Source organism: Podarcis muralis, chromosome Z (genome assembly GCF_964188315.1).
Source record: "Podarcis muralis chromosome Z, rPodMur119.hap1.1, whole genome shotgun sequence".
NCBI classification, from domain to species: domain Eukaryota; kingdom Metazoa; phylum Chordata; class Lepidosauria; order Squamata; family Lacertidae; genus Podarcis; species Podarcis muralis.
The window spans coordinates 4,516,811-4,544,435 of record NC_135673.1 but is presented as its reverse complement, the minus strand read 5'-3'; the positions used below and the strand labels follow the sequence as shown (position 1 = coordinate 4,544,435).

General features: G+C 46.8%; 1 protein-coding gene and 1 pseudogene across 1 annotated transcript; one reads left to right on the top strand and one right to left on the bottom strand.

Moving 5' to 3' along the window:
• The first annotated feature begins 327 nt into the window (after positions 1-327).
• PIP5KL1 (phosphatidylinositol-4-phosphate 5-kinase like 1) lies at positions 328-22,567 on the top strand. The gene is made up of 10 exons (XM_028715386.2): positions 328-688; positions 5,012-5,212; positions 8,350-8,400; positions 9,332-9,486; positions 14,404-14,528; positions 14,665-14,699; positions 17,017-17,072; positions 17,894-18,006; positions 19,789-19,948; positions 21,571-22,567. Exons 1-10 carry the CDS (start codon positions 671-673, stop codon positions 22,145-22,147), a joined length of 1,491 nt encoding a protein of 496 aa, XP_028571219.2. The 5' UTR covers positions 328-670; the 3' UTR covers positions 22,148-22,567.
• Positions 20,281-21,032, bottom strand: LOC114589208 (10 kDa heat shock protein, mitochondrial pseudogene; annotated as a pseudogene).
• Positions 22,568-27,625: the final 5,058 nt, after the last annotated feature.

The following is a 27,625-nucleotide window of genomic DNA, read 5'->3' as shown; positions in this document are numbered from 1 at the left end:
GCAGCTGCTGGGTGACCTTGGGCCAGTCACACTTCTCTGAAGTCTCTCAGCCCCACTCACCTCACAGAGTATTTGTTGTGGGGGAGGAAGGGAAAGGAGAATGTTAGCCGCTTTGAGACTCCTTTGGGTAGTGATAAAGCGGGGTATCAAATCCAAATTCCTCCTCCTCCTCTTCTTCTACTTCTTCTTCTTCTTCAAGACTTTGGAGGGCAAGTGTTCTGTGTCCCATAGGAGTAGTGGTGGTGGCACTCGCCCTTCTTCTGATAGGAAATGCTCAGTGTGGGTGGTATGAAATATGGGGGAGGGAGCGATCGGGGGGGGGGGAGGGGAGTGAGAAATGTCCCTATTTTAATCTGTGGAATGTTGGAGGATATGTTGGTGCCCATGATGGACAGATGACTGGCTGAGGGCAAAGTGCGTTTGGTGGAGGCAGTGCCACACTCACCCGTATGGACCAGCCTCCTCTGTCATTTAGCCCAAGAACCTGATCCAATTTCTTCTCTTCATGCAATGGAACTCCCATGTGGTCCTCTGAAAGGCCACAAGACTGAACTGCCATCTTGGAAAGGAACCTCCAAGTGGGTTCCGTGGTTTCTAGGGAGATTAGAATCCACCTGGTCGTCACCAGCTTGTTTCTCTCAGAAGTGAATGTGCGACCCATCCGTTTATCATGAGTTCCAAAAGTCAGGTATGTAGGAAACTTTTCCCCACTCGTTCACAAAAACCATGTCTGTGATCCTTCCTCATATACCCCTTGCTCCAGGTCACAAAGTTGACACTTATTGGAGCATATGGAAGGCTAAGCTGCCCCACACCATAAACCATCCCAATAATGGACTCGTATTCACATCCCCTTGTTTTGAACAAAATGAAAGGCTAGTGGGAGTCAGTCCACATCATTGGTGGGCTCATTTCCTGGTGATAGTTCAGAATCCACAAATCAATCCTTTAATACAGAACCTCGGGCCCAGTGGTCAAGTGTCACCCTCCACACCTCTCTGCCTGGCCCTTAGAACTCTCCCTCACTCACACACCCCTCACTGGGCCTACAGTGCACCCCAGGTGTTTTTGCCTGGCTGGAATGTGTCCTTGAACTTTGAACATGCCTCTCAGTTGCCTGAATGGAGGACAGAGGGGTGTGGGTGTAGAAACAAGCCTACTGTACAAAAGGAATATTTACATTCAGTGCCCCGCCCATTTTTGTGCCTTTGCCCCCACCCACCACTGTCATGTGGCCCTCGTAATGTTGCCCAGAAGCAAATGCAGCCCTCAGGGTCCCCTAACACTCTCTTAATCCATGTTTCTTACATCTCAGTGGAACGCACTGCCAGGTCCTTTTAAAGGGCTCCCAGACAATTCTGCCTGTTTACTCAGAAGAAAGTCCCACTGATCGCAATGGGGCTTTACTCCCAGATAAGTGACAGTATGTTCCCTAAATCTTTCTGTCCCCTTCCTTGGAATGAGACCTCATGGCAATGCCATGTGCATATGGTATTTATTTGATTGCACAGGTAAAGAGAAAGGACCCCTGGACACTTAAGTCCAGTTGAAGGTGACTATAGGGTGTGGTGCTCTTCCCACTCTGGTACCCTCCAGGTATGCCCCGGTTTCAAACAAACAAACAAATGTATTTTATACTAATATCAAGATACACAGAAGCTAAAACTAAGGGATGTGTGCAGTGTTACTCCCTTTTCAAGGTAGGACCCACTGAAATAAAATACTGTTGAGCTAAGTTAGTCATGGCCACTATTTTTAATGTGCCTGAGCTGAACTAACACTGGAGCCAATCCAGGCATTTCCTATAAGAGCCACTTTTCTGTGAGATAAATCCATTTACAACAATTGGCAGAATATTTCCCCTTTTAATGGGGTTTAACCATTCACCCTGTTCACAGCTTAGCAACTGAGAGGTTTTTGGTTTTTGTTTTTAATTGAAAATGGCATATATTTCATGAGCAAGAATGCATTTCAAGACATATGGTATGCTATCCACTGATAAAAAGTATCCACAATTTTCTAGGCCACTGTTGCCTCCTTACATTTGCATTTAGTCCTTTTGAGGACTGAATCTGGGATAAAATCAGGACAAATAATAGAATTCTGCATTGATCTACAGAGCTGGCACTGACAGGTGCCCCAGAAGACTCACTCTGCACTTGTGAGTAACAGACCTTGTAATGTGGTGGCAGCTACACTTTGGAACTCCCTGCCTGTTGACACCTGACAGGTTCTTTCTCTATGCAGTGGTACCTCGGGTTAAGTACTTAATTCGTTCCAGAGGTCTGTTCTTAACCTGACATTGTTCTTAACCTGAAGCACTACTTTAGCTAATGGGGCCTCCTGCTGCCGCTGCACTGCTGGAACACAATTTCTGTTCTCATCTTGAAGAAAGTTCTTAACCCAAGGTAATATTTCTGGGTTAGCGGAGTCTGTAACCTGAAGCATATGTAACCCGAGGTACCACTGTATACTTTTCAGAATTTGCTTAAAAAAATTTGTTTAGGCAAGCTGATCCAGACACGTTGACATGCTTAATCTCTTTTACCATATATATATATATATATATATATATATATATATATGAGTTCCATTGTTTTAAATTTTTTAATTGATAAATTTAATATTTTTAAAACTGCGTAGAGGTTTTACTGCATTCAAGTGGTGTATATATACCGTATTTTTCCCTCTATAACACGCAGATTTTTTCTCCTAAAAAGGAAGGGGAAATGTCTGTGCGTGTTATAGAGCGAATGTGTGGTCCCTGGAGCCAAAAAATCAAGCAAAAGTCAAATCGCGAGTCACGGAGAAGGGAAACCTGAAAAGAGGAAGTGGCAGCTTTCCTGCATTCTGCCTCAGGGTCTTACTGCCCACCCTCCTCTGTTTCGTTGCTGTGATTGCTGAAACGGAACAAAGAGCAGGGAAAGCCCATACCCCCCCAGGCAAGCAGAGTGTCGTTCTTTCTAATTCCTCTCTGTGCTCCGGTGCTGCTGGGGGAGAGGGAGAGAGAGGGGGGGAGGGAGAGGGAGAGGGGGGGAGGGAGAGGGAGAGAGAGGGGGGGAGGGAGGGAGGGAGGGAGGGAGGGAGAGAGAGAGAGAGAGAGAGAGAGAGAGAGAGAGAGAGAGAGAGAGAGAGAGAGAGATGGGTGGCTTGGGGGGGGGGAACTTTTGCCTTTCTTTCCTTCCACCCGTTAAATCCCTCTCCGGCATTCTTAGCCAGCTGCTTCTCTGCACACCCCTCTCATGTCCCTTCTTTGTTTTTCCTTCGCTCCCCACTTAAAATGTGGTTACAAAGCATAGATCAACATGGATCCTCAGGATCTTTGCATTGGGTCACCCCAAATTCACCATCAGATCACATAGCATGTCCATGGCTACAGCCTGCACCAAAAAAATCACGCACCCACTGTTGCCTGGGGCTGCAATGGTGCAAAAACGTGGTTAAAAAGCATGGATCCACATGGATCCTCAGGATCTTTGCATTGGGTCACCCCAAATTCACCATCAGATCACATAGCATGTCCATGGCTACAGCCTGCACCAAAAAAATCACGCACCCACTGTTGCCTGGGGCTGCAATGGTGCAAAAATGTGGTTACAAAGCATGGATCCACAGGGATTCTCAGGATCTTTGCATTGGGTCACCCCAAATTCACCATCAGATCACATGTCTGTGGCCACAGCATGAAGCACAAAAATGATACATCCACTGTTTCATTCAGAATGTTTTCCCCCTTGTTTTCCTCCTCTAAAAACGATGTGCGTGTTATGGTCAGGTGCGTGTTATAGAGCGAAAAATACAGTAGTTAAATGAATAAATTCATTGGTACATTAACATTAGCAAAGGATGTTACATCTTGGGACTATCATTTGGAATCCATTCAACAACATTTGCAGCAGAAATTACTGGCCAACAGTCTTACCAAAAAATCAGATAAGTGGCAAACCATGAATTCAGTCATGATGTGGTGAATCAGATATTGCCAAGGAATTTATTCTTACCTTATATACCTTTCAAGCCCCAGAAAAATAACGTTTGGAGATCCATGGATTGGAGAAAGCTGTAGTGGATTTTCTTCAATTTATGATGTTTAAGACAGCTTTAGTTTGTTCAGAACAAGAGCGGCCACTGAGGAACTCACAAAAGCAGATTCCACAGGCCCATAAGTTATACATGCTTATAGAAAGGCAAAACCCCACCTTAGTTTTACACATGCAGGGGCATAACTAGGGGTTGGCTTGGTTGCCCCCCACCAACAGCGCAGACCCAGGGGATGCAAAAATTGTATAGAAAGAGCCAGTGATTGCCCAGGGTGTAAGGGACTGGGGGGGGGGCACTGTTAAATCGCCTTGCCAATGGCGCAAGGGAGTCTAGGTATACTTCTGTACACATGCATATAAATTCACATTCTCAGAGGGAAAGCATGCCTGCATTATCAGAGCTGGTTGCCTGATTCAGCAGGAATAATTCAGCGTCTACCTTCTACAAAACTGGTCCAAGGCTGCATTATTTTCCTGCACAAACATTCTTGACACATACAGTGAGCAGATTATCCTAATGATATCCTTTCACATACACTTTTTTTTTTTTTTGCACCTCTTCACCTGTAGACTACCTGGCAATGTATACATCAATACTATCACCCGCTACAGCAGCTGTAACAGATTCTGGACCTGGGCCATTTGATAGAAACGAAACTCCGGCCCTTTTCTCCAAGCACTGAGCAACATTCAGCTGCACCGCACTCTGTCAGACATCACCCAGTGAATATCAGCAGCGGGGGAGAAATCTGATTCAGTTTGCATTTAAACCGTGCACTTTCTGAAACTATGCGAAACACAAAATTGCTTACAAAAATACATACACTGGTAGAAATTCACACTAAAAAGCTGGTGACCCTTCAGGATTAATCCATTTTGCATTACTTTCTGGGAAACCATGCCTTGGTTTTGGAACGCTTTGGTTTTGGAACTGACTTCCACTGCTGACCCCTTCCTTCCTTCCCTTTTAGCCCTGCGAGATCCTACCTAAAGGTAGAAGTCGGAGGTTTAACCCATTCCTGTACCGGATCCTCTGGAGAATCCGCCAGCAGTGGAACCTTTTGGGCTTCTTTGAAATCAACGAGGATCACCCGCTCTATCAGTTCACCAGTATGATAAAGAAGGGGCTCAGGGCGTCTGTCAATCATGCTATCCATAACCCAGTAACCACAGTGAGTTTGGGCTGCAGGATGTGGGGGGCAGGTTCTATTCCCGCCTTTGTTGCCTCCTTGGCAACTGTGAAACAGGAGCCTTCTGGGGACAGGGATGGGCTAACTTTGTGTTTGGGGGATCAACATTTCCTCCCACTTCCCCCTTGAACCCCAAGGTTGACCATCTGGAGCCAGGTGTAGAAGATTAAGAGGAGGCAGGAGTGGGGGGGGGGGCGACCAGGTGCAGAATCCTGAGAGGGATTCAACTAGTCAGGGGTCAGCAACCTTTTTCAGCTGTGGGCCGGTCCACTGTCCCTCAGACCATGTGGTGGGCCGGACTATATTTAGAAAAAAATATATGACCGAATTCCTATGTCCCACAAATAACCCAGAAATGCATTTAAAAAAAAGAGGACACATTCTACTCGTGTAAAAACACGCTGATTCACGGACCATCTGTGGGCCAGATTAAGATGGCAATTGGGCCACATCCGGCCCACGGGCCTTAGGTTGCCTACCCCTGAACTAGGTGCTCCCATGACAGGCTCTCTGCTGAGCTACTGCTGCCTTCTGGAGACTCAGGGAGGGAAGCCATGCCCAGGCTGGGGCAGTGCTTCCTCCTCCTCCTCCTCAGATGGCCCCACACGCATGGCTCCTGGGCTGGCCGAGAGGTGAGGGCTCGCTCACCCAGCCTGCGAGGTGTCGAAGATGGAGATGGCAGGGCCAGGGGAGCGCAAGGCACGAGCGGAAGCAGTGGTTGAGACCCAGGCCATAGAGGAGTCCTCTGCTTCCACCGAGGGCGAGGAGGAGGTTACGGCAGAGGCTGAGTTGGGGTCGTCGTTGTGTGCGGAGCGGTGGCACCTCCATTCAGTGGTCCTGGCGTTAGCCTTGCTGGCGGTGGGAAGCCATGGTTGGTGGGCAACAGCAGAATATGTGAGGGCAGCGGCCCTCAGCTCTCCTACCGCCACTCACGGGCTGCTTGGCCTGGCTGAGAGGGATGGAGGGGGAGGGCGACGGGCCACCCACCAAGGAGGGAGAAAACCTCTCCCCTCAGGTGCACGCCTCCACTCCAGCTGCCCAGTCCGGGGGGGGGGGGCAACACTTGTCCTGACCCAGGTGCTGGCACCCCATGCTATGAGGAAGGAGAGGGCAGAGAGGCCCACATCAGGGATGAAGAAGCTGTGTCCCCTCAGGTGTTGTTGGATTCCCAAGGTCCATTGGCCCTGGCCAATTGAGTTACAGTTACAAGGATGGCGAGAGTTACAACTACTACTACTAATATTTATACCCCACCCATCTGGATGTGTTTCCCCAGTCACTCTAGGTGGCTTCCAACAAATTATTAAAAACACAATAAAACAACAAACATTAAAAGCTTCCCTAAACAGGGCTGCCTTCAGATGTTTTCTAAAGGTCAGGTAGTTGTTTATTTCCTTGACATATGATGGGAGGGTGTTCCACAGGGCAGGAACCACTTCCGAGAAGGCCTTCTGTCTGGTTCCCTGTAGCTTCACTTCTCGTAGTGAGGGAACCACCATAAGGCCCTCAGCGCTGGACCTCAGTGTTTGGGCTGAATGATGGGGATGGAGACGCTCCTTCAGGTATACAGGACAGAGGCCGTTTAGGGCTTTAAAGGTCAGCACCAACACTTTGAATTGTGCCTGGAAATGTACTGGGAGCCAATGTAGGTCTTTCAGGACCAGTGTAATGTGGTCTCGGTGGCTGCCCCCAGTCACCAGTCTAGCTGCCGAATTCTGGATTAGTTGTAGTTTCTGGGTCACCTTCAAAGGTAGCCCCACGTAGAGCGCATTGCAGTAGTCCAAGTGGGAGATAACCAGAGCGTGCGCCACTCTGGTGAGAGAAGAGTTGAAGAGTGGCAGGTTCCTCATTCTTGGTATGCATAGATGGTGCTATGTGAATCCATAGGTAACATGTGTGGGAAACCTCTGAGGTCTGAGGCCTAAATGTCTCCCCCAGGCTTATCTATCTGGCTTTCACGACTATCCTGAGGCCACACCCCTCTTCCCCAAGTCACACTCCTAGCTGCCTTTGCTTTGCACATTCATGGAGTGTTTCTGCCTCACTGGGATGCATCCATGATCATGGCTCTTTCTTGCCTAGATAGAGGATGGGGAAGGGTGTGTGAGTGTGGATGTAGAAACTAGCCTACGGCATGTAAGATGTCTTCTTCGCACAAAGAATGACGAGCAAACATTGCACGGTCCAGAGGTAGTATTGACATTTTTGCTTTGCCCAGTTTTGCCCCAGCCCCACCCACCTACTCACTGGCCCTTTGAAGGTTGCTCAGAAAGCAATTAGGCCCTTGGATTGAAGAAAGGTTCCCTGTCACTGGGCATGGAGAACCTGTGGCCCTCCAGATGTTTTTGGACTTCAACCCGCATCACCCCAGGAAGCATGGTCAATGGCCAGGGATGATGGGAGTTTCCTCTGAGCACACACTTGGCCTTGAATCTTTCCACCAACCTTGCCACCCACTCCAGCTACGCCATTGTGGTGCACCACATCTTCTGAGAGCCACTGATCTAAAATAGAGACACATAAAATTAACAGCATGGGACGTGGGTGGTGCTGTGGGTTAAAGCCTCAGCGCCTAGGAATTGCCGATCGAAAGGTTGGCGGTTCGAATCCCCGTGGCGGGGTGCGCTCCCGTTGCTCGGTCCCAGCGCCTGCCAACCTAGCAGTTCGAAAGCACCCCCGGGTGCAAGTAGATAAATAGGGACCGCTTACCAGCGGGAAGGTAAATGGCGTTTCCGTGTGCTGCACTGGCTCGCCAGATGCAGCTTTGTCACGCTGGCCACGTGACCTGGAAGTGTCTCCGGACAGTGCTGGCCCCCGGCCTCTTGAGTGAGATGGGCGCACAACCCCAGAGTCTGCCAAGACTGGCCCGTACGGGCAGGGGTACCTTTACCTTTTTAAAATTAACAGCAACAACCCCACATGCAATACTCCCTAAACAACAACCCAGTGCAAGAGGTTGTTCAGCAGCCTCAGCATTTGAGAAATGACTGAGAGACTCAAGTTTTTATTACCTGTAAAGAGATGTATTATATTGGTGACAAGCACATGAGGAATTTGCTGGGAGTTCTGAGGACAAGAAGGGTGAAGGGTGGGTGTTCTGACTCTCTTTCTCTCTCCAGGACGTCTTGAGGGAGGATCAGTTTAAGGCAGTCCTCAGGCAGATGCACGAGGTAGGCATCCTTTGAAGGGGGTGGGGTCCCCAAAGGAAACTTCCCAAGCACAAGTTGGGTTTGGGCTTGGCAGATCTGTACAACATTCCAGATTCTCTCCACTTCTCCTTTTTTCCAGCATTAGGTTCAGTTCTTCACATGAAAATTCATCAGCATCTGAGCACACGTGTCTCCTTATTAATTTATTTACTATTTCATGACGCTTGTTGTGAAACTGCCCTAAGATCTACGGGTATAGGGAGGAATACAAATTTAAAAAAACAAAACACCTCAGAGCAGTATACAAAAAGAATGAAATTCAGGAATGAAATTAGCAGTAAAAACAATTTTAGAAAGCTATTTATAACATTAAAAATCAGCAATAAGCACAATTTGGTAAACACAAAATGAAACACATGTCAGCATTAGGCAGGGAGTTCCAAAGTGTGGGTGCTGCTAGACTAAAAGACAGATTTCTTACAAATGCTGAATGAGTATTATGTGGCACATGTAACACTGCCAATTCCAGAAACTGAAGTAGACTGAAGTGAGCACATGTCAATGTATGTAATTTCCCCTAATAAACACATTTTATGCTAAGCAATCTCCTCCTAATGTAATGTATGTTGTGTCTATTATCACAAATATGTGCATTTCAAGCACACTTTTAGTGTGCATTTTTTCACACGTTACTTGGCTGGAGAACTTAGCAATGGGTGATTTGGATGAGTCCACATTTTGAAGGCTTGCTGTGTTTCAGTTCCCACATATTGCTTTGAAAAGTGCGAAGCAGGTATATTTGCCTTGAAATGGGAACTGAATTGAATCATTCCGTCCCTATCAGGGACTCTGCTCAGCTGTAAGGCTCTCCACCAGAAGGGCAGAATTTTGGCCCCCTGAGCATTCTGGTCGCCCCTTTCTCTGCACTGACGTCAGTTCTGCTTCCCGGCAGGGCTTCGAGATGAGGACATACGCTGCTCCTGCTTTTACCCGGTTCCGGAAAATTCTTGGCATGGTGGATGTCGATTACCAACGGTCACTGACTTGTGACAGCTCATACTTGCAGTTCATCAGCAACTCTAAAAGCACGGCTGACTTCTTCCTCAGGTCAGAGAACTACCTTGTCCACAGCAAGAAAAGACACATGTGAGACCTGCAATAAAGAGCTGCAGCGTGTCCTGCTGCTGTTCAGCATATCTCCCCTGCCCTGCTTCCCTGGCTTTTGGTTGCCCCTCCCCACAACAATCTGTGAGCCTTCTATGCAATCTGAGCATGCTCAGTTCTCACTGGACTACTTTGAGGCGGTCTCTTCACTGCCCTCACCCTCATTTACGATTCCCTCCAAAGGGGTTTTTTTTTTTTTTTGGTACATTGGCAAACTCTGGGATTCTCCCAAGCCTGCTTGTGGATGGGTGGTTCTGTTCTAGATACATAAGCACCAGCACACACAGCCTGCACATTGGAAATACAGGGAATAATGTGAATATATTCATATGAACCTGCTTTGTGCTGTGACAGACTCGCGGTCCATCCAGCCTAGCATTATTCTGACTGGATTCAATAGTGTAAATCAATAGTAAAGGTAAAGGGACCCCTGACCGTTAGGTCCAGTCGCAGACGACTCTGGGGTTGCAGCGCTCATCTCGCTTTACTGGCCAAGGGAGCCGGCGTACAGCTTCCGGGTCATGTGGCCAGCATGACTAAGCCGCTTCTGGTGAACCAGAGCAGCGCACGGAAACGCCGTTTACCTTCCCGCCGGAGCGGTACCTATTTATCTACTTGCACTTTGACATGCTTTTGAACTGCTAGGTTGGCAGGAGCAGGGACCGAGCAATGGGAGCTTACCCCATCGAGGGGATGCGAACTGCCAACCTTCTGATCGGCAAGCCCTAGGCTCTGTGGTTTAGACCACAGCACCACCCGCATCCCAAAATCAATAGTACAAACAGCTAATTTGTATTAAAAATGTTGCATTAATACATGGTTGTTGTTGGCATCCATCTGTCTCAGGTGACAATGGAGGAGTGCGCCTTTGGGGGTGAAGTCAAACCACTGGAGAGTTACAGCGCCTGCTGTGGCTGTGGAGACTGATATGGGAGAGACATGTTTTGTTGCCTCTGGAGCAGGTGAAGGCGTCCAGCTGTGCTGCTGCAGATGCACCCGGGCATCTCTTCTCTCTGTGCTCCTCCCAGGGATCATTCCTCCTCTGGTCACTTCTATGGAAGCACACATGACCTGTCTGTCTCCAGGCATTGCGGTTGTCTGCAAGGAATTCCCACATGGCGGGGTTAATGTTGCCAGACTTCATGTCCAGTTTGCCCACATCTTTGCAATGAGGAGTTGGTCTGGCCTGGTGCCTAAACACCAAGCCAGACTAAGCATTTTCCTTCTGACACACCCTCCCTCTCAGCGTCTGGGTTCTCACCCAGGACCCAAACTCTAGATTTGCTTTCTGTGGGCAGGCCCAGGGTTGGTGGCGCTTCCTCAGACTGGCTAGAGCTGTCTCCCATTCAGCTGCATTCTCCACACTCATTTCCAGGTGCAGCAAGTTTGTTGAGTTTCCCAGGGAGTTCAAAGGATAGGGAAAGGGTTCTCCTCCCCTCACAGCTCTTTTCCCCTGCTCTCTGTCCTCTTCTCATCCTCCATCTGCTCTGGTGGCCCCTGCCACTCATGCAAGGCAGTGGGTTGGCTGGGGCATAGAATCATAGAAGTGTCAAGTAGGAAGGGGCTACGAGTGTCATCTAGTCCACCCCCCCCCCCAAGAATGCAGGAGTCTTTTGCTCAGTGTGGGGCTTGAACCCATCACTCACTCTCTCTCTCTCTCTCTCTCTCTCTCTCTCTCTCTCTCTCTCTCTCTCTCTGTGTGTGTGTGTGTGTGTGTGTGAATCAGCAATATCAAAAACAACACGATGGCCAGAAACAATTACAATGTGAAAAACTTTACGGAATAATTCAAAACATCAAAACTAATAAACTGAAGTCTCTGAAAGTCCTTCAATGAATCATAATCGCCTGAACACTGTTCCAGAGTATTTTTCATTCTCATGTATATTATATCTATTCAAAAAAAGATTGGTTAATGAAGAAATTACATATCTTTCTACTTACAAGTGTTGAACTAATTGGCTGATGAAGAATTCAGCCAAACAGTAGTTGTTATCTGGAAACACTGTTCAGCAGAGTTCAGAGTTGGACATCAGAATTGGACATTTGCTGATTATACAAGGCTTCACAGCTTGCTCTCCGCCGGGTAAAGTCTGGCACCGTGATTCATTTAAGGCCTTTCAGAGACTTCAGTTTGTTGGTTTTGATGTTTTGACTTACTCCATAAAGTTTTTCATGTTGTAATTGTTTCTGGCCATCGTGCTGCTTTTGATATTGCTGACTCATATTTTGCAACACAGGGGTGTGTGCATGTGTGAAGGCAGGTGTCCAAACTGGGCCAAGGCTGCCTTAAGCAGCCATCTCTCACTGATGAAGGTGTTTCTCTGGGCACTTTCTATGATCAAGCTGCTATGAAATGTACCATACTCTAAAATTTAGCCTCTGTAAGTTCTTTATGCACTTTATAGTACAGTGGTTACCTCGGGTTACGAACCTAATTCGTTCCAGAGGTCCATTCTTAACCCAAAATTGTTCTAAACCTGAGGTACCACTTTAGCTCATGGGGGGGGCCTCCCGTGCCACCACGCCACCAGTGTGCAACTTCCATTCTCATCCTGGGCAAAATTATCAACCTGAGATACTACGTCTGGGTTAGCGGAGTCTGTAACCCGAAGTGTCTGTAACCCGAAGCACTTGTAACCCAAGGTCCCACTGTATATATTTATGAATTCCTATGCCTTTTATGTTGGAGCTGCTAGAATGCAGCCAGTGGCAGATCTATGGGTCTCACACTTCAGCGGCATCCTGTTCGCTGCCAAAACTCCACCTCTTGTGCTCCATTCTAAGTCATAGTTGCAGCATCCCTTGTGGTGCCCCAGACTCCCCGCCCTGTGCAACCAAACCAGTTGTGCTTCCCAGATCTGCCTCTTATGCAACTCAATTTGCATTCATACTGGATGGGATTTGCGTAAGGAGAAAGCAAATAGACAGCAGTACCTCCAAACTTCCCAGACTGTCTTTCTAAACCAGGGGTCAGCAAACTTTTTCAGCAGGGGGCCGGTCTAGATTTTTTTGGGGGGGAATGAACGAATCACTATGCCCCACAAATAACCCGGAGGTGCATTTTAAATAAAAGGACACATTCTACTCATGTAAAAACACGGTGATTCCCGAACCACCCGCAGGCCGGATTTAGAAGGTGATTGGGCTGGATCTGGCCCCCGGGCCGTAATTTGCCTACCCATGTTTAAACTAACATGTGTTGGCCTTTCCTATACAGTGGTACCTTGGTTCTCAAACGGCTTAGTTGTCGAACAAATCGGCTCCTGAAAGCTGCAAACCCGGAAGTAAGTGTTCTGGTTTGCAAACTTTTTTTTGGGGGGGGGGAGGAGCTGACTGTCCAACATGGCTCCTGCTTGAGTGCAAGAAGCTCCTGCAGCCAATCAGAAGCCACGCTTTGGTTTTCGAAGGGTTTCAGGAATCGAACAGACTCCCGGAACGGACTAAGTTCGAGAACCAAGGTTTGACTGTACAGTACAGTGGTACCTCAGGTTACAGACGCTTCAGGTTACAGACGTTTCAGGTTACAGACTTCGCTAACCCAGAAATAGTACCTCGGGTTAAGAACTTTGCTTCAGGATGAGAACAGAAATTGTGCTGCTGTGGCGCGGTGGCAGCAGGAGGCCCCATTAGCTAAAGTGGTGCTTCCGGTTAAGAACGGTTTCAGGTTAAGAATGGACCTCCAGAATGAATTAAGTTCTTAACCCGAGGTACCGGTGTATTACTAGATTGCTGTTCTTAGGGTTGTTGACCATACCCTGTCCCTTCTGAAGCAGAGAGGATACATCTTCCTTTCTCCTGCTGAGATCAGAGAGCAAGCTCTGCTCCTTTGCAGCTTGTTAGTTGGAGTAGGAACTGCTTACTATCCAATATGTATTTCTTATAATAAACTAAGTTTTCCACACTCAGTCAGTGTGATTGTTTTACCACTAGATCACGTTCAGCAACATGTATTCAGTACAGTGGTGCCTCACAAGACGAAAACAATCCGTTCCGCGATTCTCTTCGTCTAGCGGTTTTTTCGTCTTGCGAAGCAAGCCCATTAGTGGCTTAGCGGATTAGCGCTATTAGCGGTTTAGCGGCTATTAAAGGCTTAGCGGCTAAAAGGCTATTAGCGGCTTAGCGACTTAGAAAAAGGGGGGGGGGAGCGAAAAAAATCGCAAGACTCGCAAGACGTTTCTGTCTTGCGAAGCAAGCCCATAGGGAAAATCGTCTTGCGAAGCGCATCGAAAAACAAAACCCTTTCGTCTAGCGGGTTTTTCGTCTTGCGAGGCATTCGTCTTGCGGGGCACCACTGTATACAGCCAGCTTCCAAGCTGTGCGCTAACTCTACTAAAAATTGCACGCATTTTAAATTTTTAGCCTCTCTACATATGCTATCTATGAATCACTGTTTATGAATGAAATATATTGCAAATAAAGAAAAGCAAAAGAACAAAAATTTATGGACTTTGTTAATTTTTCTACCAGTTGATACAGTTCTTGCCAGGCAGTTACTGCTGGTTATAATATCACTGACATGCAATCACATTGGAATGTTAATTACATTTTGCATTAATTGTTCTATTTTAATGAACAAAAGTTTGCTATATGATGACTTTGAAATGTTATGGTGTTCGTATAAACAACCTGAGTTATTTGTTGGATTGTTGGGGGGGGGGTTTCTTTTGAACTCATTGAACCCAACGGTCATCTAGTCCAACCCCCTTCCATGCAGTTATTTCATATTTGAGCTTTGTTGTAATGATGTACTGATTTGCAGTTTTGTTCTGTTGCAAGCTGATTTGGGCATACTTGCATGAGGAAGTGCTATGTAAATTTAAACAAGTGAATTCCTGCTTCCCTCCCCGTCTTAAACAGCAATGATAAGCGCTTCTTCCTGAAGACTCAGAGTAAGCAAGAAATCCAATTCCTTCTCACGAACCTAGCCAAGTATCTTGAGCACATGGAGAGATACCCTCACTCCATCCTCGTCAAATTCCTGGGTAAGACATGCTTGTAGAATGAAATGTAGAATGCATGAATGAAAACAAGCCTTAAAAGTCAGCAGCAGTAATACGTTTCTTATGATCAGGCCAAATCCTTTGGCTGTGATGTGTGTTTCTCCCTTCCTTCCAACAGGTGTCCACAGTATTATCGTCCCTCGGGAAAAGAAGGTAAGGTTTTATGTGAGCTATTGAATGTAGCCTTTTTAGCCTCGGGTGAGAAGAGCTTTGTGCCTGGGAAAGGGAAATGGGAGTCAACAGACACTCAAGGGATAGTTTCAGAGAAAAAGCTTTATTTCTACCATCCGGGCTGGTAGAAGGAGCAAGTGTGATAACTCACAAAGAAGCACGGGTTCACAGTCATTTGCACAGAGCATATATTCCCCTCCAGTTCCCTCCCCTTTCTCCTCCTCCTCAGGAGTCCTGCCCCATGTTGAGTGAGTTTCCTGAGCATGAACAGAAAGCTCCTGTCTTTGGGACTCTTTTGGACTCTTCCCAGGAAAGCGGGGTAGAAGCCTAGGGGGTGGGTCGAGGAGCCTTGCGGTTCAGCGTGTTGTTCAAGATGTGTTACAACCGAATGAGATAAGAGTCAGTTCTCAGGCCTGAGCATTCTTGGCAATGACAGAGCCTATTCATTAGCTTTTTGAAGCCTTCTCGTACTGATAAAAGAATAACATTTTGCCTTTGCCACAGCATCTTGTGAGAAAACAGAGGAAAACTTTAGCTGTGGATTTTTAGAAGAGAGAAAAGGAATTTTGGACAGTTTGAGGCCTGGTTGGGGGGGTGACTTCGGGCCTAGGTGGGGTCACCTGTCCTCACCTCCTTCAGTTAATATACAGTTACAGATAGGTAGCCGTGTTGGTCTGCCATAGTCAAAACAAAAAAATTCCTTCCAGTAGCACCTTTAAGACCAACTAAGTTAGTTCTTGGTATGAGCTTTCGTGTGCATGGTATCTGAAGAAGTGTGCATGCACACGAAAGCTCATACCAAGAACTAACTTAGTTGGTCTTTAAGGTGCTACTGGAAGTTAATATACAGTACCTGCGAGGAGATTTTGCAGGGCTTCAAAGCTCCCTTACCGGAATATTTCTGCTGGGGCTCCAGCCTTGAAATAAGCTAGTTAGGGAGCTCAAACAGGGCACTCCACTCATCACCCCCAGGGCATTTTGTGGGGGGTGGGAAGAAATGGCTGACCTCTTGATTTCAGCTAAACCTGTTACCATACACTCCCACATTTCTCTGATGAAAATAGGGACATCCCATTCCATGATGATATTTTTACTATTATACCCCGCACATCTTATTGGGTTGCCCCAACATTGGGCAGCTTCCAACATAATAAAACATTAAACATTTTTTTTTAAAAAAAAACTTCCCTATACAGAATTCCCTTCAGAAGGGTCTGATAACTCCATACCCTCCAACATTTCTCCAATGAAAATAGGGACGGAAAACCAGGACATTCCGGGATCACATCAGAAACTGGGATGGCTTCTCTAAATCAGGGACACTTGGAGGGTCTGTGTTGCAGCTTCTGCACACCTACAAATACCTCCCTCTTGTTCCTCAATATCCCTGTTTTGGAGACAATCCTGTTCGCACTCAAACGCTTGAGTTTGCTGTTAGAGGGAATGTTAGATAATTGCCACAACAGAAACATCTATAAATAAGGCCTGGGGGGGGGGGCGGTTATGTAATCACCCCTCCTCTCCTAGCACCCTCATTTTTATTTTGAAAAACCTGAGCTGTTGTACCCAGTGCTAGCCCTGCTCAGAGTAGACCCATTAAAACTGCCAAGTCTGGCTTACGTAGGCCCATTAATTCCAATGGTTCTACTCTGAACTTATTTGGCTACAAGCCATTATGTTTATTATCTAACTTGGGGAAGAACGGGCACCTACGTTTGCTTGTTTTCTTGTCCCCACCTCACTTTTTGCAGGGCCTGTCTTGCTTTTTGGAGGTTTTTTTTAATGTCATCCAGAGATTTTCAAGTGCTGTACAATAAATAAATAAATAATTTTATTTTTTTTTTTAACTGAACACATTTTTAGGGGCCTTGTTTTCATCACAGCATTATAGCAGCAAACCTTGAAAATGAGGAGTGGGAAGTGGACAAATTTTGAAAGCTTTGTGGGGCACAAAAAAAAAAGACTTTGGCATCATAGTTGGGGATGTCAATAATTTATTTATTACCCAAAGAATATTAAAAATAGATTACAAGAAGTTGGAATTACAGAAGTAAAGTGGGTCCTAAAAATATACACCTTAAGTGTCAAAAGCCAGGGTAAAGAGGTGGGTCTTAGGGGTCCTTCCCTTCCCCACCCATTGAGGAAGGCCCTTGCCTTCCACCCATCTTTTTGTCTTAGCATTAAGCATCCTTAGCATTAAACACCCTATGGGAGGGACTGCACACTGCCATGAGTGCTGCATGCTTGAATGGTCTTAGCCCTGGGCTGACCTGCTGCTGTTTTCTGCTTGTGCCTCTAGAGATACTTCATCATCATGCAGAGTATCTTCTACCCTCATGATAAGATTGTCGAGCGGTGAGTTCCTTGCATGGTTTGAGAGGAATGGCACCATTTTTAGCTGGGGGGTGGGGGTGGATCTGAGTTGTTGATAAAGGGCTTCCTCCACTCCTGGGGCTAGACTTCCTTATGCCCTTCGGAGTAAGGCCCATTGAACAGGGGTGGTGGGTGGGGGGATTACTTCTGGAGGGTTCTGCTGTGGAGGAAGACCTTATTCCCTATCTCCTGACTGGGCTCTTTGAAGCAAGGCTTACCATCCCTCTGCATGACATGCTAGGTTTATGTGCGCGGGGATTTATTTATTTTTTTGTTTCTAGCAAGTGTGAATTGCCACAGCTTAGATGCAGGTACCTGGCCTCAGCAAGACCTGGGCCCAACTACACACACCCCGGGACATGTCTGGCACGCACCCCCACCCCCACCCCGAAGTTGTGTGTTGCCAGGGAATGAGAGGAGGTGTAGCAGTGGGCAAGAGAAGTTTGTCCATTGCCACCAAATCTTGAGTCTCCTTCATAAACCTCTGAGGGACCCTAGCATTGCGCTCGGACTGCAATCGGAAGCCACTGTTCTCACTAGAAAAATTGTTCTCTGGCCTGCTACTCTAAAGGGAGGTGGGTTGCTGAAAGAACAATAGAGCCCTGAAAGCAAGTTGGGAGTGTTGATCCAGCAGGCCCGGGTTCAAATCCCTGCTCAGCCAGGAAGCTCACTGGGGTGGTCTTGGGTGTCACCATCTCTTGTTTCTGACCTACGTCACGGGGATATTGTTGCCTTCTTGGACGACAGGTGAGGGAATGAAGACCATGTCTCTGGCACTTACCAGCCCTTCTTTTCCCTGGCAGGTATGATATTAAAGGATGTGACGTGGGCCGCTGGACAGATCCGGCCCCGAAGGGCAGCGAAATCATTGTGGTTTTTAAGGATCTAAACTTTGCTGATAAGACTATTTGCCTTGGTAGGTCTCGCCACCCCCCACCCCACCTGTGCAGGACCTGAAGGAGATGCTCACCTTCCTGGCCCCCATCCCTACAAAAGTCACACTTTGTGCTAAAACAGGGGAGGCAGTCCAGGGGTGTGTGTTATTTCGCTGTTTATTTATTTATAAATAAATTAACTGCTTAATATTTATTTTTTCACAAGAAAACAGCATCAGCAGGATGTTGAACCAGATGTTTTGCTCAGATGACAGCAAATTTGCTGCTCTTTACATTCTTGGGCACCTAACCACAATATTGTGCACTCATCAAGTCCTTTGTACACTGTTGTGTTGGACCACCCTTTCCAGAATTCTGCTCCCAACGGTGACTATTTTGTTGGCATCCATTTCTGCCTTAAAGGCGGGGTCAGGGGTATATGTGCATGTGTACAGGCAACATTTCAGTGCAAGTGATCCAAGGACTCTCTGGGGAATCTACAGTACAAAGTACTGAAAATCTGTTCTCTCCCACATTGTTCAGGCATTCTACAGAAGAGCTGTGTGTGTAAAACAACAACGGGTGTCTTAGGCGAAAAGTGCAAATATCCGGGATTCTGTAGCGCACCCGTGCATCCCCAAAGAGTTGTCATTGCAGCCTGTTGCCACAGGGCAATTACCGTATTTTTCGCTCTATAACACGCACCCGACCATAACACGCACGTAGTTTTTAGAGGAGGAAAATCCGTACGCATGCCACCCGTAGGCATTTCCTCCATAACACGCACAGACATTTCCCCTTACTTTCTAGGAGGAAAAAAGTGAGTGTTATGGTGCAAAAAATACGGTAGTTATTTTAGAATGCTGCAGCACGATTGCTTATAGGAGTGAGGCCTTGTCAGCATTTATAACATCTCTTCTCAGAGATCTGCACTGGTTGCTGATCTGTGACCAGGCCAGGTTCAAGGGGCTGCTATTAGGATACAAGACCCTTAACCCCTTGGGACCAGTTTACCTACATGTGCCCACTTGGCTGCTTCAGTGGACAGAACTGGTACTGCTACAGATGCCACATGGTACCCATTCCACACCTGTAAGAGCTCCAGTGTGGCAACACCTGCACTTTGGAACTCCCTGCCTATTGATATCAATCATGTGCCTTCATTGAACTCTTTCTGATGCCTGCTAAAATAATTCATATTTAGACAAGATGCTTAGATGTGCTGGAGGGAGTTTTAATCTATTCTGGTATTCACTTCTTCAGTGTTTAATGTATTGTAAGTTTTTCCTGATTTTTTGGATTTATCTTTCTGTAAACAGCTTTGATGTTCCTTACAATCTGGTAGCGTATAAATTTTACGAAATAAGTAAATAATCTTAAATAAATGGCAACATGTAAAACCACAATCTCTGAAATGAAAGCTACTGTCCTTCCAGACTGATGTTTTTGCCTGGAGGGGGGCCGTATTCTGCAATGTGCTATAGATGCAATAATAGTGCAGCTTTCTAATGGACTGTCCACACAAACATCATTCTGCTTTCTCAGTTGCTCTGCAATGCTTCCCCAGGGTTACCACATTATTGCCACCTGGGGGTGCGCTCTTGTGCTGTAGCTCAGCAAAAGCAGGACAAAATTCCTCTAATGAGGGCTGCTCAGAGTTGGGAGAGATCTTGGAGGCCAAAGAGTTTGCTTTTCTGCTCAGTACAGGGGATCATAGAATCATAGAGTTGGAAGAGACCACAAGGGCCATCGAGTCCAACCCCCATGACTTGCAACCTCTTCACCCATGACTGGCCGAATATGCCCATCTCTCATCCATGCAGGTCCACAGCGTGCCTGGATGCTGACTCAGCTTGAGCTGGACACACAATTCCTGAAGGATTTGGGCGTGATAGACTACAGCCTTCTGGTGGGCTTGCAGCCCCTTCATGAGGATGAGAGGCTCCTGAGCCATGCACTTGCCAACATCATTGCCAGAAGCATGTGAGGCCCTACGGTGGGGTTGTTGTTGTTATTGTTGGTGGGGGGGTATCTGTCATAGGGGAAGCCAGTCTGGCAGGGCCCTTACTTTCTCCCTACCCTCTACTAGCCAACTCAACCTTCTACAAGCCCTGAAAGCTCCCAGGTGCTTCTCACACCACCTTCTCTCTCTCTCTCTCTCTCTCTCTCTCTCTCTCTCTCTCTCTCTCTCTCACACACACACACACACACACACACACACACATTTTTTTTTAATTTGAAGTCAGAATGATGCTTGGTAATTTGGGAGAGTTTGTATTTATTGGAAAAATAAAGAAATTATTTATGTGGTGGAACAAAACCATTTGAGCACTTTTTCAGAATAATAATAATAATAATAATAATAATAATGATGATGATGATGAAAATTTAATGATAGTGCATCAAGATGAACTGTTCAGTCCACATATTTTCCAAGAGTATCTCTAAATATGAAACAGTCCTTGTCATCCAGTTGAACTGTTTCTCCATCGTTCTCCAGTAGCAGAAACTTCTCACCAACTTTTAAACTAACTGGATGAGTATCTTCCTCCTTGCCTTTAGAGCCTGTTCCAATTGCCACAACAGTGGCTTGTAGAATCACAATGCCTCCTTTGTTACAGTCTCAGCTGCACACCTTTCAACCAATACACGGTCAAAGAGGGGAATAATTTTTTTCAATGCCTGCTTTGCCATGGTACACACTTACAAGGCCCCCTGTTCTGGCTACCTGCTCCCCCCTCTGCAAGAACTTGAGATTTTTTTAAAAATAAAACATGTTCTTTTAATTTACAAACTTGTATACCCCTGCATACAAGTTTGCATGTCCTCCTGTATGTGTGGAGGAGAACATATGCAGTATACTATAATAAATATGAATTACCGGTATTTATTCTATACTATCTTATTTATGGATGGCCCCCAAAAGCTCTTCCCAGTTGCTCCATGTGTGAAAGGCATAGCAGGGCACTATTACTGCAGTCAGTGACTTGTTGCAGACATTTTTGCAGGTCACTGATGCAATAATATTTCAATTGTGGTGGACCATCCACATGTCATTTTGCTTTCTAAGTTGTTCTGTGATGCTTCCCCTGTGCTACTATATTATTGTTGGCCAGAGGGGCTCTCTTGAGCTCCTAAGTGCAACTTAAGTGGGACAACTCCCCCTCCCCATAACATTTAGATGGAATTAGGGGAGTGCAACTGGTTGGGTCACACTGGCACGAAGCCTTGCGGGCCCCACAGGGGACACCACAACTATGATGTTTAATGGACGTCAAGAGGCGTGGGGGCACTGAATTTTGGCATCGTACAGGGCTCCCCTGAAATTTGAGACACCATGGTCCACCACTAAAGAACACTTGTGGTATTAAAAAGTTACCTGGTTTCAGGTGAAGTTAGGGGGGACTGGTTGGAAATGTAGGAGTATGTCTGCCTTGAAAGCTTTGCAGGCACAAACAGTACTGAATACAGTATTGCATATAACTGTCATGAATTGACAAAAAAGGGCATTTGAAAGGAACCACTATACAAGCAGGATGTTGGACTGAATGGGCCTTGGCCTGACCCAGCAAGGCTCTTCAAATGCGCTTATGTTCCCCTGACAGGTCGATTGACACTAACTGTGATCACCAGAACCAGAACTTTGGGAACGCCTTGCAGGAGTCTCACACGTCTCATGGCTATTCTTCTAGTGTGGACCAGTTCTACAAGCTCTCTCCCGAAAGCAGGTACACCATCCAGAACATGCTGGCGCTGTACCTGAAGAGGAAAGCAAACACAGACAAGGAGGCAGACTCTTCTAGGGGAAGCGAGACCTTCATGCAGGAAGTCTTGGCTCCTTACGTGCTCCATGGGATCAACTTCGACCCGACTGCCCAGTGTCCTGTTGGAACAGAGGAGGGTGGGCATCCCCAAACCTTCAGCCATCTGGCGGAGTCACTCTTCCACCTGGCCCAGAACAGGCGGCTCCTTCCCAACACGCGGAATGCCTTGCACGTGATCGATGGTCCTGACTATCGCTATTACATAGGCATCGTTGACCTGTTCACAGTCTACAACTTCCGCAAGAAGATGGAGCATTTCTGGAAGACCCTTCGGTTCCGGGATAAAAGTTTCTCCACAGTTGGCCCCGTCTATTATGCTAGGAGGCTTTGCAAATGGGTGCAAGACCATACCGCATGAACGCAGGGAGGGGGGCAGTTGCAGGAGGGCTGAGGGAAACATCCCCCGACTGTCCCCAGAGACTTGTCCCCTACATGCCTTGCAGAGAAAACAACAAGTACACAAGAACAAGCTTTGAAGTGACTGCTCCAGGGAGTTGGAGGTCGTTGTGGAAACTTTTTGGTGTCTAGGGATGGGGACAACATCTGCAGGAAACTAAAATTCCCCTGTATCCTGGTAGCTGGGTTATGTCACAGGGCCAGAAGGGAATAGGTTTTTCTGCAGGAGTGGTGTGTATTTTTGTGAGGGTGGGGAGACGTGTGTCTTGAAAAGCTGAGACGCTGCAACTGCTGGGATTTAAATCTGAATCCTGGACATTGTAAACATAATTGCTGCATCCTGGATATGAGGGTGGTGACAATACAGGAATCTACAAAAGTGTTTGTGTGTGTTTCTGCATCCCAGCTTGTTATTGAGCATAGTTATACAGAGGTGTTAAGGAGGCCAGGTGGAGTTAAAGGTGAGGGGAGAAGAGACATCAGACATGCAGCGACAGCAACCCACTGATGGCAAACGATTAAAAAACAAATAGCTATACGCACACTTTGTTTTCCCTTCAAGAAGCTGACAAGAAAGTTGCACTGATATTCATTAAAATTGGGAATATTTTTTGGGAAACACTTTCAGTAATACGGAATAAAGCATCTCGTAAAAAAACAATTCTTAGCAGAATTCCCAGGAGAGTTCTTAATAAGGGAAGAACCAACCTCTCCCCCACTCACAACACTCCAATCTGTGAGCAGTGCGAAATTCCAGGGGTTCTTGGTGCTCGCCCAGGGCTCATGTTTCTTTTTGGAAACGAGGCCCAGTGGAGACAGTGCTGTCTTTAGGATATATGGTTTATTTATATATACAAGCTAAGGCTATGATGGAGGGGTTCATGGCATTAACACCCCAAAAGGGTCTTTCTTCTCTCATAACTGCAGTCTTGGACCCATACAGATACCAACCATTGCTCTGCCTCTTTGGCTTTCCAGCTTGCCATCTCATCACTTTCAACTCTAAATTCTGGCTTTAACTTTCATTAGAAAGCCCGCATGGCTTATATTTTAACACTTGCTGGATCCAGGGATTAGAGGGATCTGGAAACCCATGTTAACACCCCAAACTCATAATACAAACTGGAATGCAAAAGGTCATGATCAACAGGCTCTATTGCTCCAGCTCCACACAGAGACAACGGTTCATTTGTCCTCTGGCAGTACAAAAGGCATGGCACTGAAATGGGTGGGCACTAATGCTCTCCTATATTTGTTTTCTCACTCTCTGTGTATACACACAGAATTTTTATTACATTTTGTTTTACAATTTAAAAAAACTCCTTTTACATCCTTAAGATAGCAATGACTTCCCTTCTTGTCTTTCCATGGTTCATTTTACATATCATAAATCCCTGCATATTCTACAAAAACTATACCAATCAGTATTCCATTATTGCAGCCATCAAACCTTATTTACACTGTTGGATTTATCTTAACTCTGCCAGCGTTTTCAGCTGTACACAATTATTTCCCATATATTCAATAAATATATGCTCTCCTATATTTGCAGACAGTTAATGCATGCAGTTATGGATCTCCAACTATTCCATAATTTTGAGAACTGTTAAGGCAATGGTCCTCAAAGTGTGAGGATGGCAAGTGTAGCAGGAAGGTTCCATCAAAGAAACATTTAAACATTTCAGTGTATTTTGATAACAAAGAATATATATACCATGTATATATATATATATATATATATATATATATTCACAGAATATGGATGGGTATCTTTTCAAAATGAGAGCAAGAGCTCCAAGTAATACTGAGTACAATCCTGGTTGTATTTCCAATGTATTATCAATAAAAACTTTGCGCAAGCAAATTTTTATTCTGAAAGTGTGGGCCAAAGGAAAAAGTTTAAGAAACCACTGTATTAAGGAGTAATTGAGAAAAAGAGTTGTCAGCGACAGTTCTCAGAAGGTCCTGTTTTCAGAGGTGAGGAATCTGTGACCCTCCAGATGATGATGGACTTCAATTCTCTTCATCCTTGGCTCACTGGCCATTCTGGCTGGGGCTGATGGGATAGCAAGTTTTTCAGCTGGGAAAGAATCAGGGATGGGGTAAGGGAGAACAGGGACAGGAGAACAAGCAGTGCATTTGTTTGAAACAAGACTTGGGAACATCTGTGGCCCTCCAGGTAATGTTTGACTCTAGCTCCCAGCCCCAGCCAGGCTAGAGATGATGGGAACAGGAATCATAACTACATTGCAAGGGCTACAGGTTTCCCATCCCTGCTGTAGATCTAACTCATGGGTAGGCAAACTAAGGCCCGGGGGCCGGATCCAGCCCAATCGCCTTCTAAATCCGGCCCACAGACAGTCCAGGAATCAGTGTGTTTTTACATGAGTAGAATGTGTCCTTTTATTTAAAATGCATCTCTGGGTTATTTGTGGGGCATAGGAATTTGTTCATTTTTTTTCTTTCAAAATATAGTACGCCCCCCCCCCCCCCAGGTCTGAGGGATAGTGGATCGGCCCCCTGCTGAAAAAGCTTGCTGACCCCTGATCTAAGTCTAGTAAACAAATTTGGACCTTCTTTAAACAAACAAACAAACAAACAAACAAACAAACAAACAAACTGCCTAAAAGTTCAGGAAATAAACCCAGCCTAAAAGTCTTAAGGAGACGCGAGTGGCGCTGTGGGTTAAACCACAGAGCCTAGGACTTGCTGATCAGAAGGTCTGCGGTTCGAATCCCCGCGATGGGGTGAGCTCCCGTTACTCGGTCCCTGCTCCTGCCAACCTAGCAGTACCTCGGGTTAAGTACTTAATTCATTCCGGAGGTCCGTACTTAACCTGAAACTGCTCTTAACCTGAAGCACCACTTAAGCTAATGGGGCCTCCTGCTGCCGCCGCACCGCCAGAGCACGATTTCTGTTCTCATCCTGAAGCAACGTTCTTAACTCGAAGCACTATTTCTGGGTCTGTAACCTGAAACGTATGTAACCTGAAGCGTGTGTAACCTGAGGTACCACTGTAACTAATTAGCTGATCAATTAAAAGTGCCCTTATCTGGGTGATAGCTGGAGCTTTTCTCCCCATCTTCTACATTTTTGACACTGCTGAATTAGAACTGGTGTATTCCACAAACAAAAGGGACGCGGGTGACACTGTGGGTTAAACCACAGAGCCTAGGACTTGCCAATCAGAAGGTCAGCGGTTCGAATCCCCACAACGGGGTGAGCTCCTGTTGCTCGGTCCCTGCTCCTGCCAACCTAGCAGGTTGAAAGCACATCAAAGTGCAAGTATATAAATAGGTACCGCTCCGGCGGGAAGGTAAATGGCGTTTCCGTGCGCTGTTCTGGTTCGCCAGAAGCGGCTTAGTCATGCTGGCCACATGACTCGGAAGCTGTACTCTGGCTTCCTCGGCCAATAAAGCGAGATGAGCGCCGCAACCCCAGAGTCGGCCACGACTGGACCTAATGGTCAGGGGTCCCTTTACCTATTCCACAAACAGAACAATCTTTTCTAGAGGTTCAAAGCTTTCCAGGCCTGTGGGCACAATAGCGGTTATCTGTGTGGGTGGTGGGTGCTGCTTCTTATAGTCACTCCTCTGCCCCCCCCCGAATCACAAATCTTGCTATCCCAAAGGATCTAGGTAAAAATGACAGCCGTTAGACTGGGTGTACACACTCCTACTTATTCTGCACCCAGTGCACTCCAACCACATTAGCCACAATCCATATCTATCTTGTATACCGTCTTGTGAAATGCTGTACTTTGATGACATCCCCCCAACCCCCCCCCCAGCTTAGATCCAGATTGAGAAAAGCAACCTATCTGCACATTTACTCTGTGCACTGCATTCAAAGTCAACGGGAGTGAGAGTGCGCACACAGCCTTAATCCTAAACCTAACGGGAGCGAGGATCACTCTCCCAATTTCCTCTTTAAGCTCTGTGCACTTTTCAAGCAATATGAAAAGCAATCACGCCATGACTCAAGGGGAAGCCAAGGAGGTGGGACTCGGAGACTTTGTGGGTGTGAGGACTTGCAAGTGTGCAGGTGCATCACTAGAATCCATTGAGGCGTTTATTTCCTGCTCACTGGGCAGGAGGACAGAAGTTTGCTGCAGACTGAACCTCCTCTCCCCAGGGGTAACCAAGTAAAGATGGGTTGCTCAGCCACCTCCGGATGACAGACCTATGCCATTTTTGCTGCACACAGGGAGAGGCTGGAACAACTAGCTATCCTTGCGTCCTGAGGTTCTAATCCAGCCACGCTGCTTCATCTTCCAAAAGGAAGAGGCGCTGCTGCAGAAACCTCCATGCGAAAGGGCAGCCCCGGGGTTGTGTCTCTCCACCCGCCTCGTTCCTGGTCCGCGCGGCAGGCGGGACTCCAACAGGTGCAGCTCGAGCCGCCCTCCGCGCGTGGCGGGGGAAGTCCCCCACTCCCACAGCAAGGGACGCCCCTGCTCCCCCCTCGCCCTCTGGACGCCTGACTCGGCTGCCCTGCCCTCCGAGAGACTCCCCGGGACGGTGGCGAGGATGGAGCCTTGGCCGGGGGGCGTCGGCGGAGAGACCGCGTCGTCGTCCCCGGCTTCGGTTCCTTGCCTGCCAGGCGGGCCTAACCCTCCTCGTGGCCTTTGCGGCCGCCCTCCCGGAGAAAGACGCCCGCCTCCTCTGGCCAGGCCCTGCCCCGCTCTCGGCTTCGGGAGGCGGCGTTGCCCGGTTCCCTCCGGGGGCGGGAAATTGGAAAGGGAAAGGTGCAAAAGAAAACCGCTCCTTTGAATAACTTTGTACTGTCTTGGGTTTAATAAACGAGGGTCCTAGGGGATGCAGCTCACTAGACCCGAGTCTTCTCGTGTCGTTCCTTTTAAAACCATTTGGGGGAGGGGTATATAATTTTTATTGACTTTTCTGTTTTACCATTTAAAGCACTCACTTTTACATCCTTAAGATATCTTTGACTTCTCTTTCCATGGTTCATTTTACATATCAGATATCCCTGCATATTTTACCAAAACAATATCATTTGGCATTCCATAAAACAGCATAAAAATATGTAAGAGCAGATAAAAATGGAAGAGATTCAAGCACAATGGACTAGGTCCAATTTTATGGGTCAGGGAAAGGAAAAGTCTTTACAAGCTGTCCGTAGAAACTGAGGGGTAAACTGTAGTTCCTACGATTCTGGGTGTGTGACCGTGTGCTTTAAATGCGCTTCGCGTGTATGGCGTGGCTGTGACCTTTCACACATGCTTGATTTTCTGAGAAAGCTGTAAAACAACAGAGAGGTTTAAGAGTACTGCTGTAGATTTATGGTGAACACGATGGTTTGTAGAATCATGTATAAATTTCCAAGTTGGTCTCTGGCCAGGCCAGAGCACTTCTGTGCAGTGGCGTAGCGTGGGTTGTCAGCACCCGGGGCAAGGCAAGTAATTTGCGCCCCCTAGAGTGAG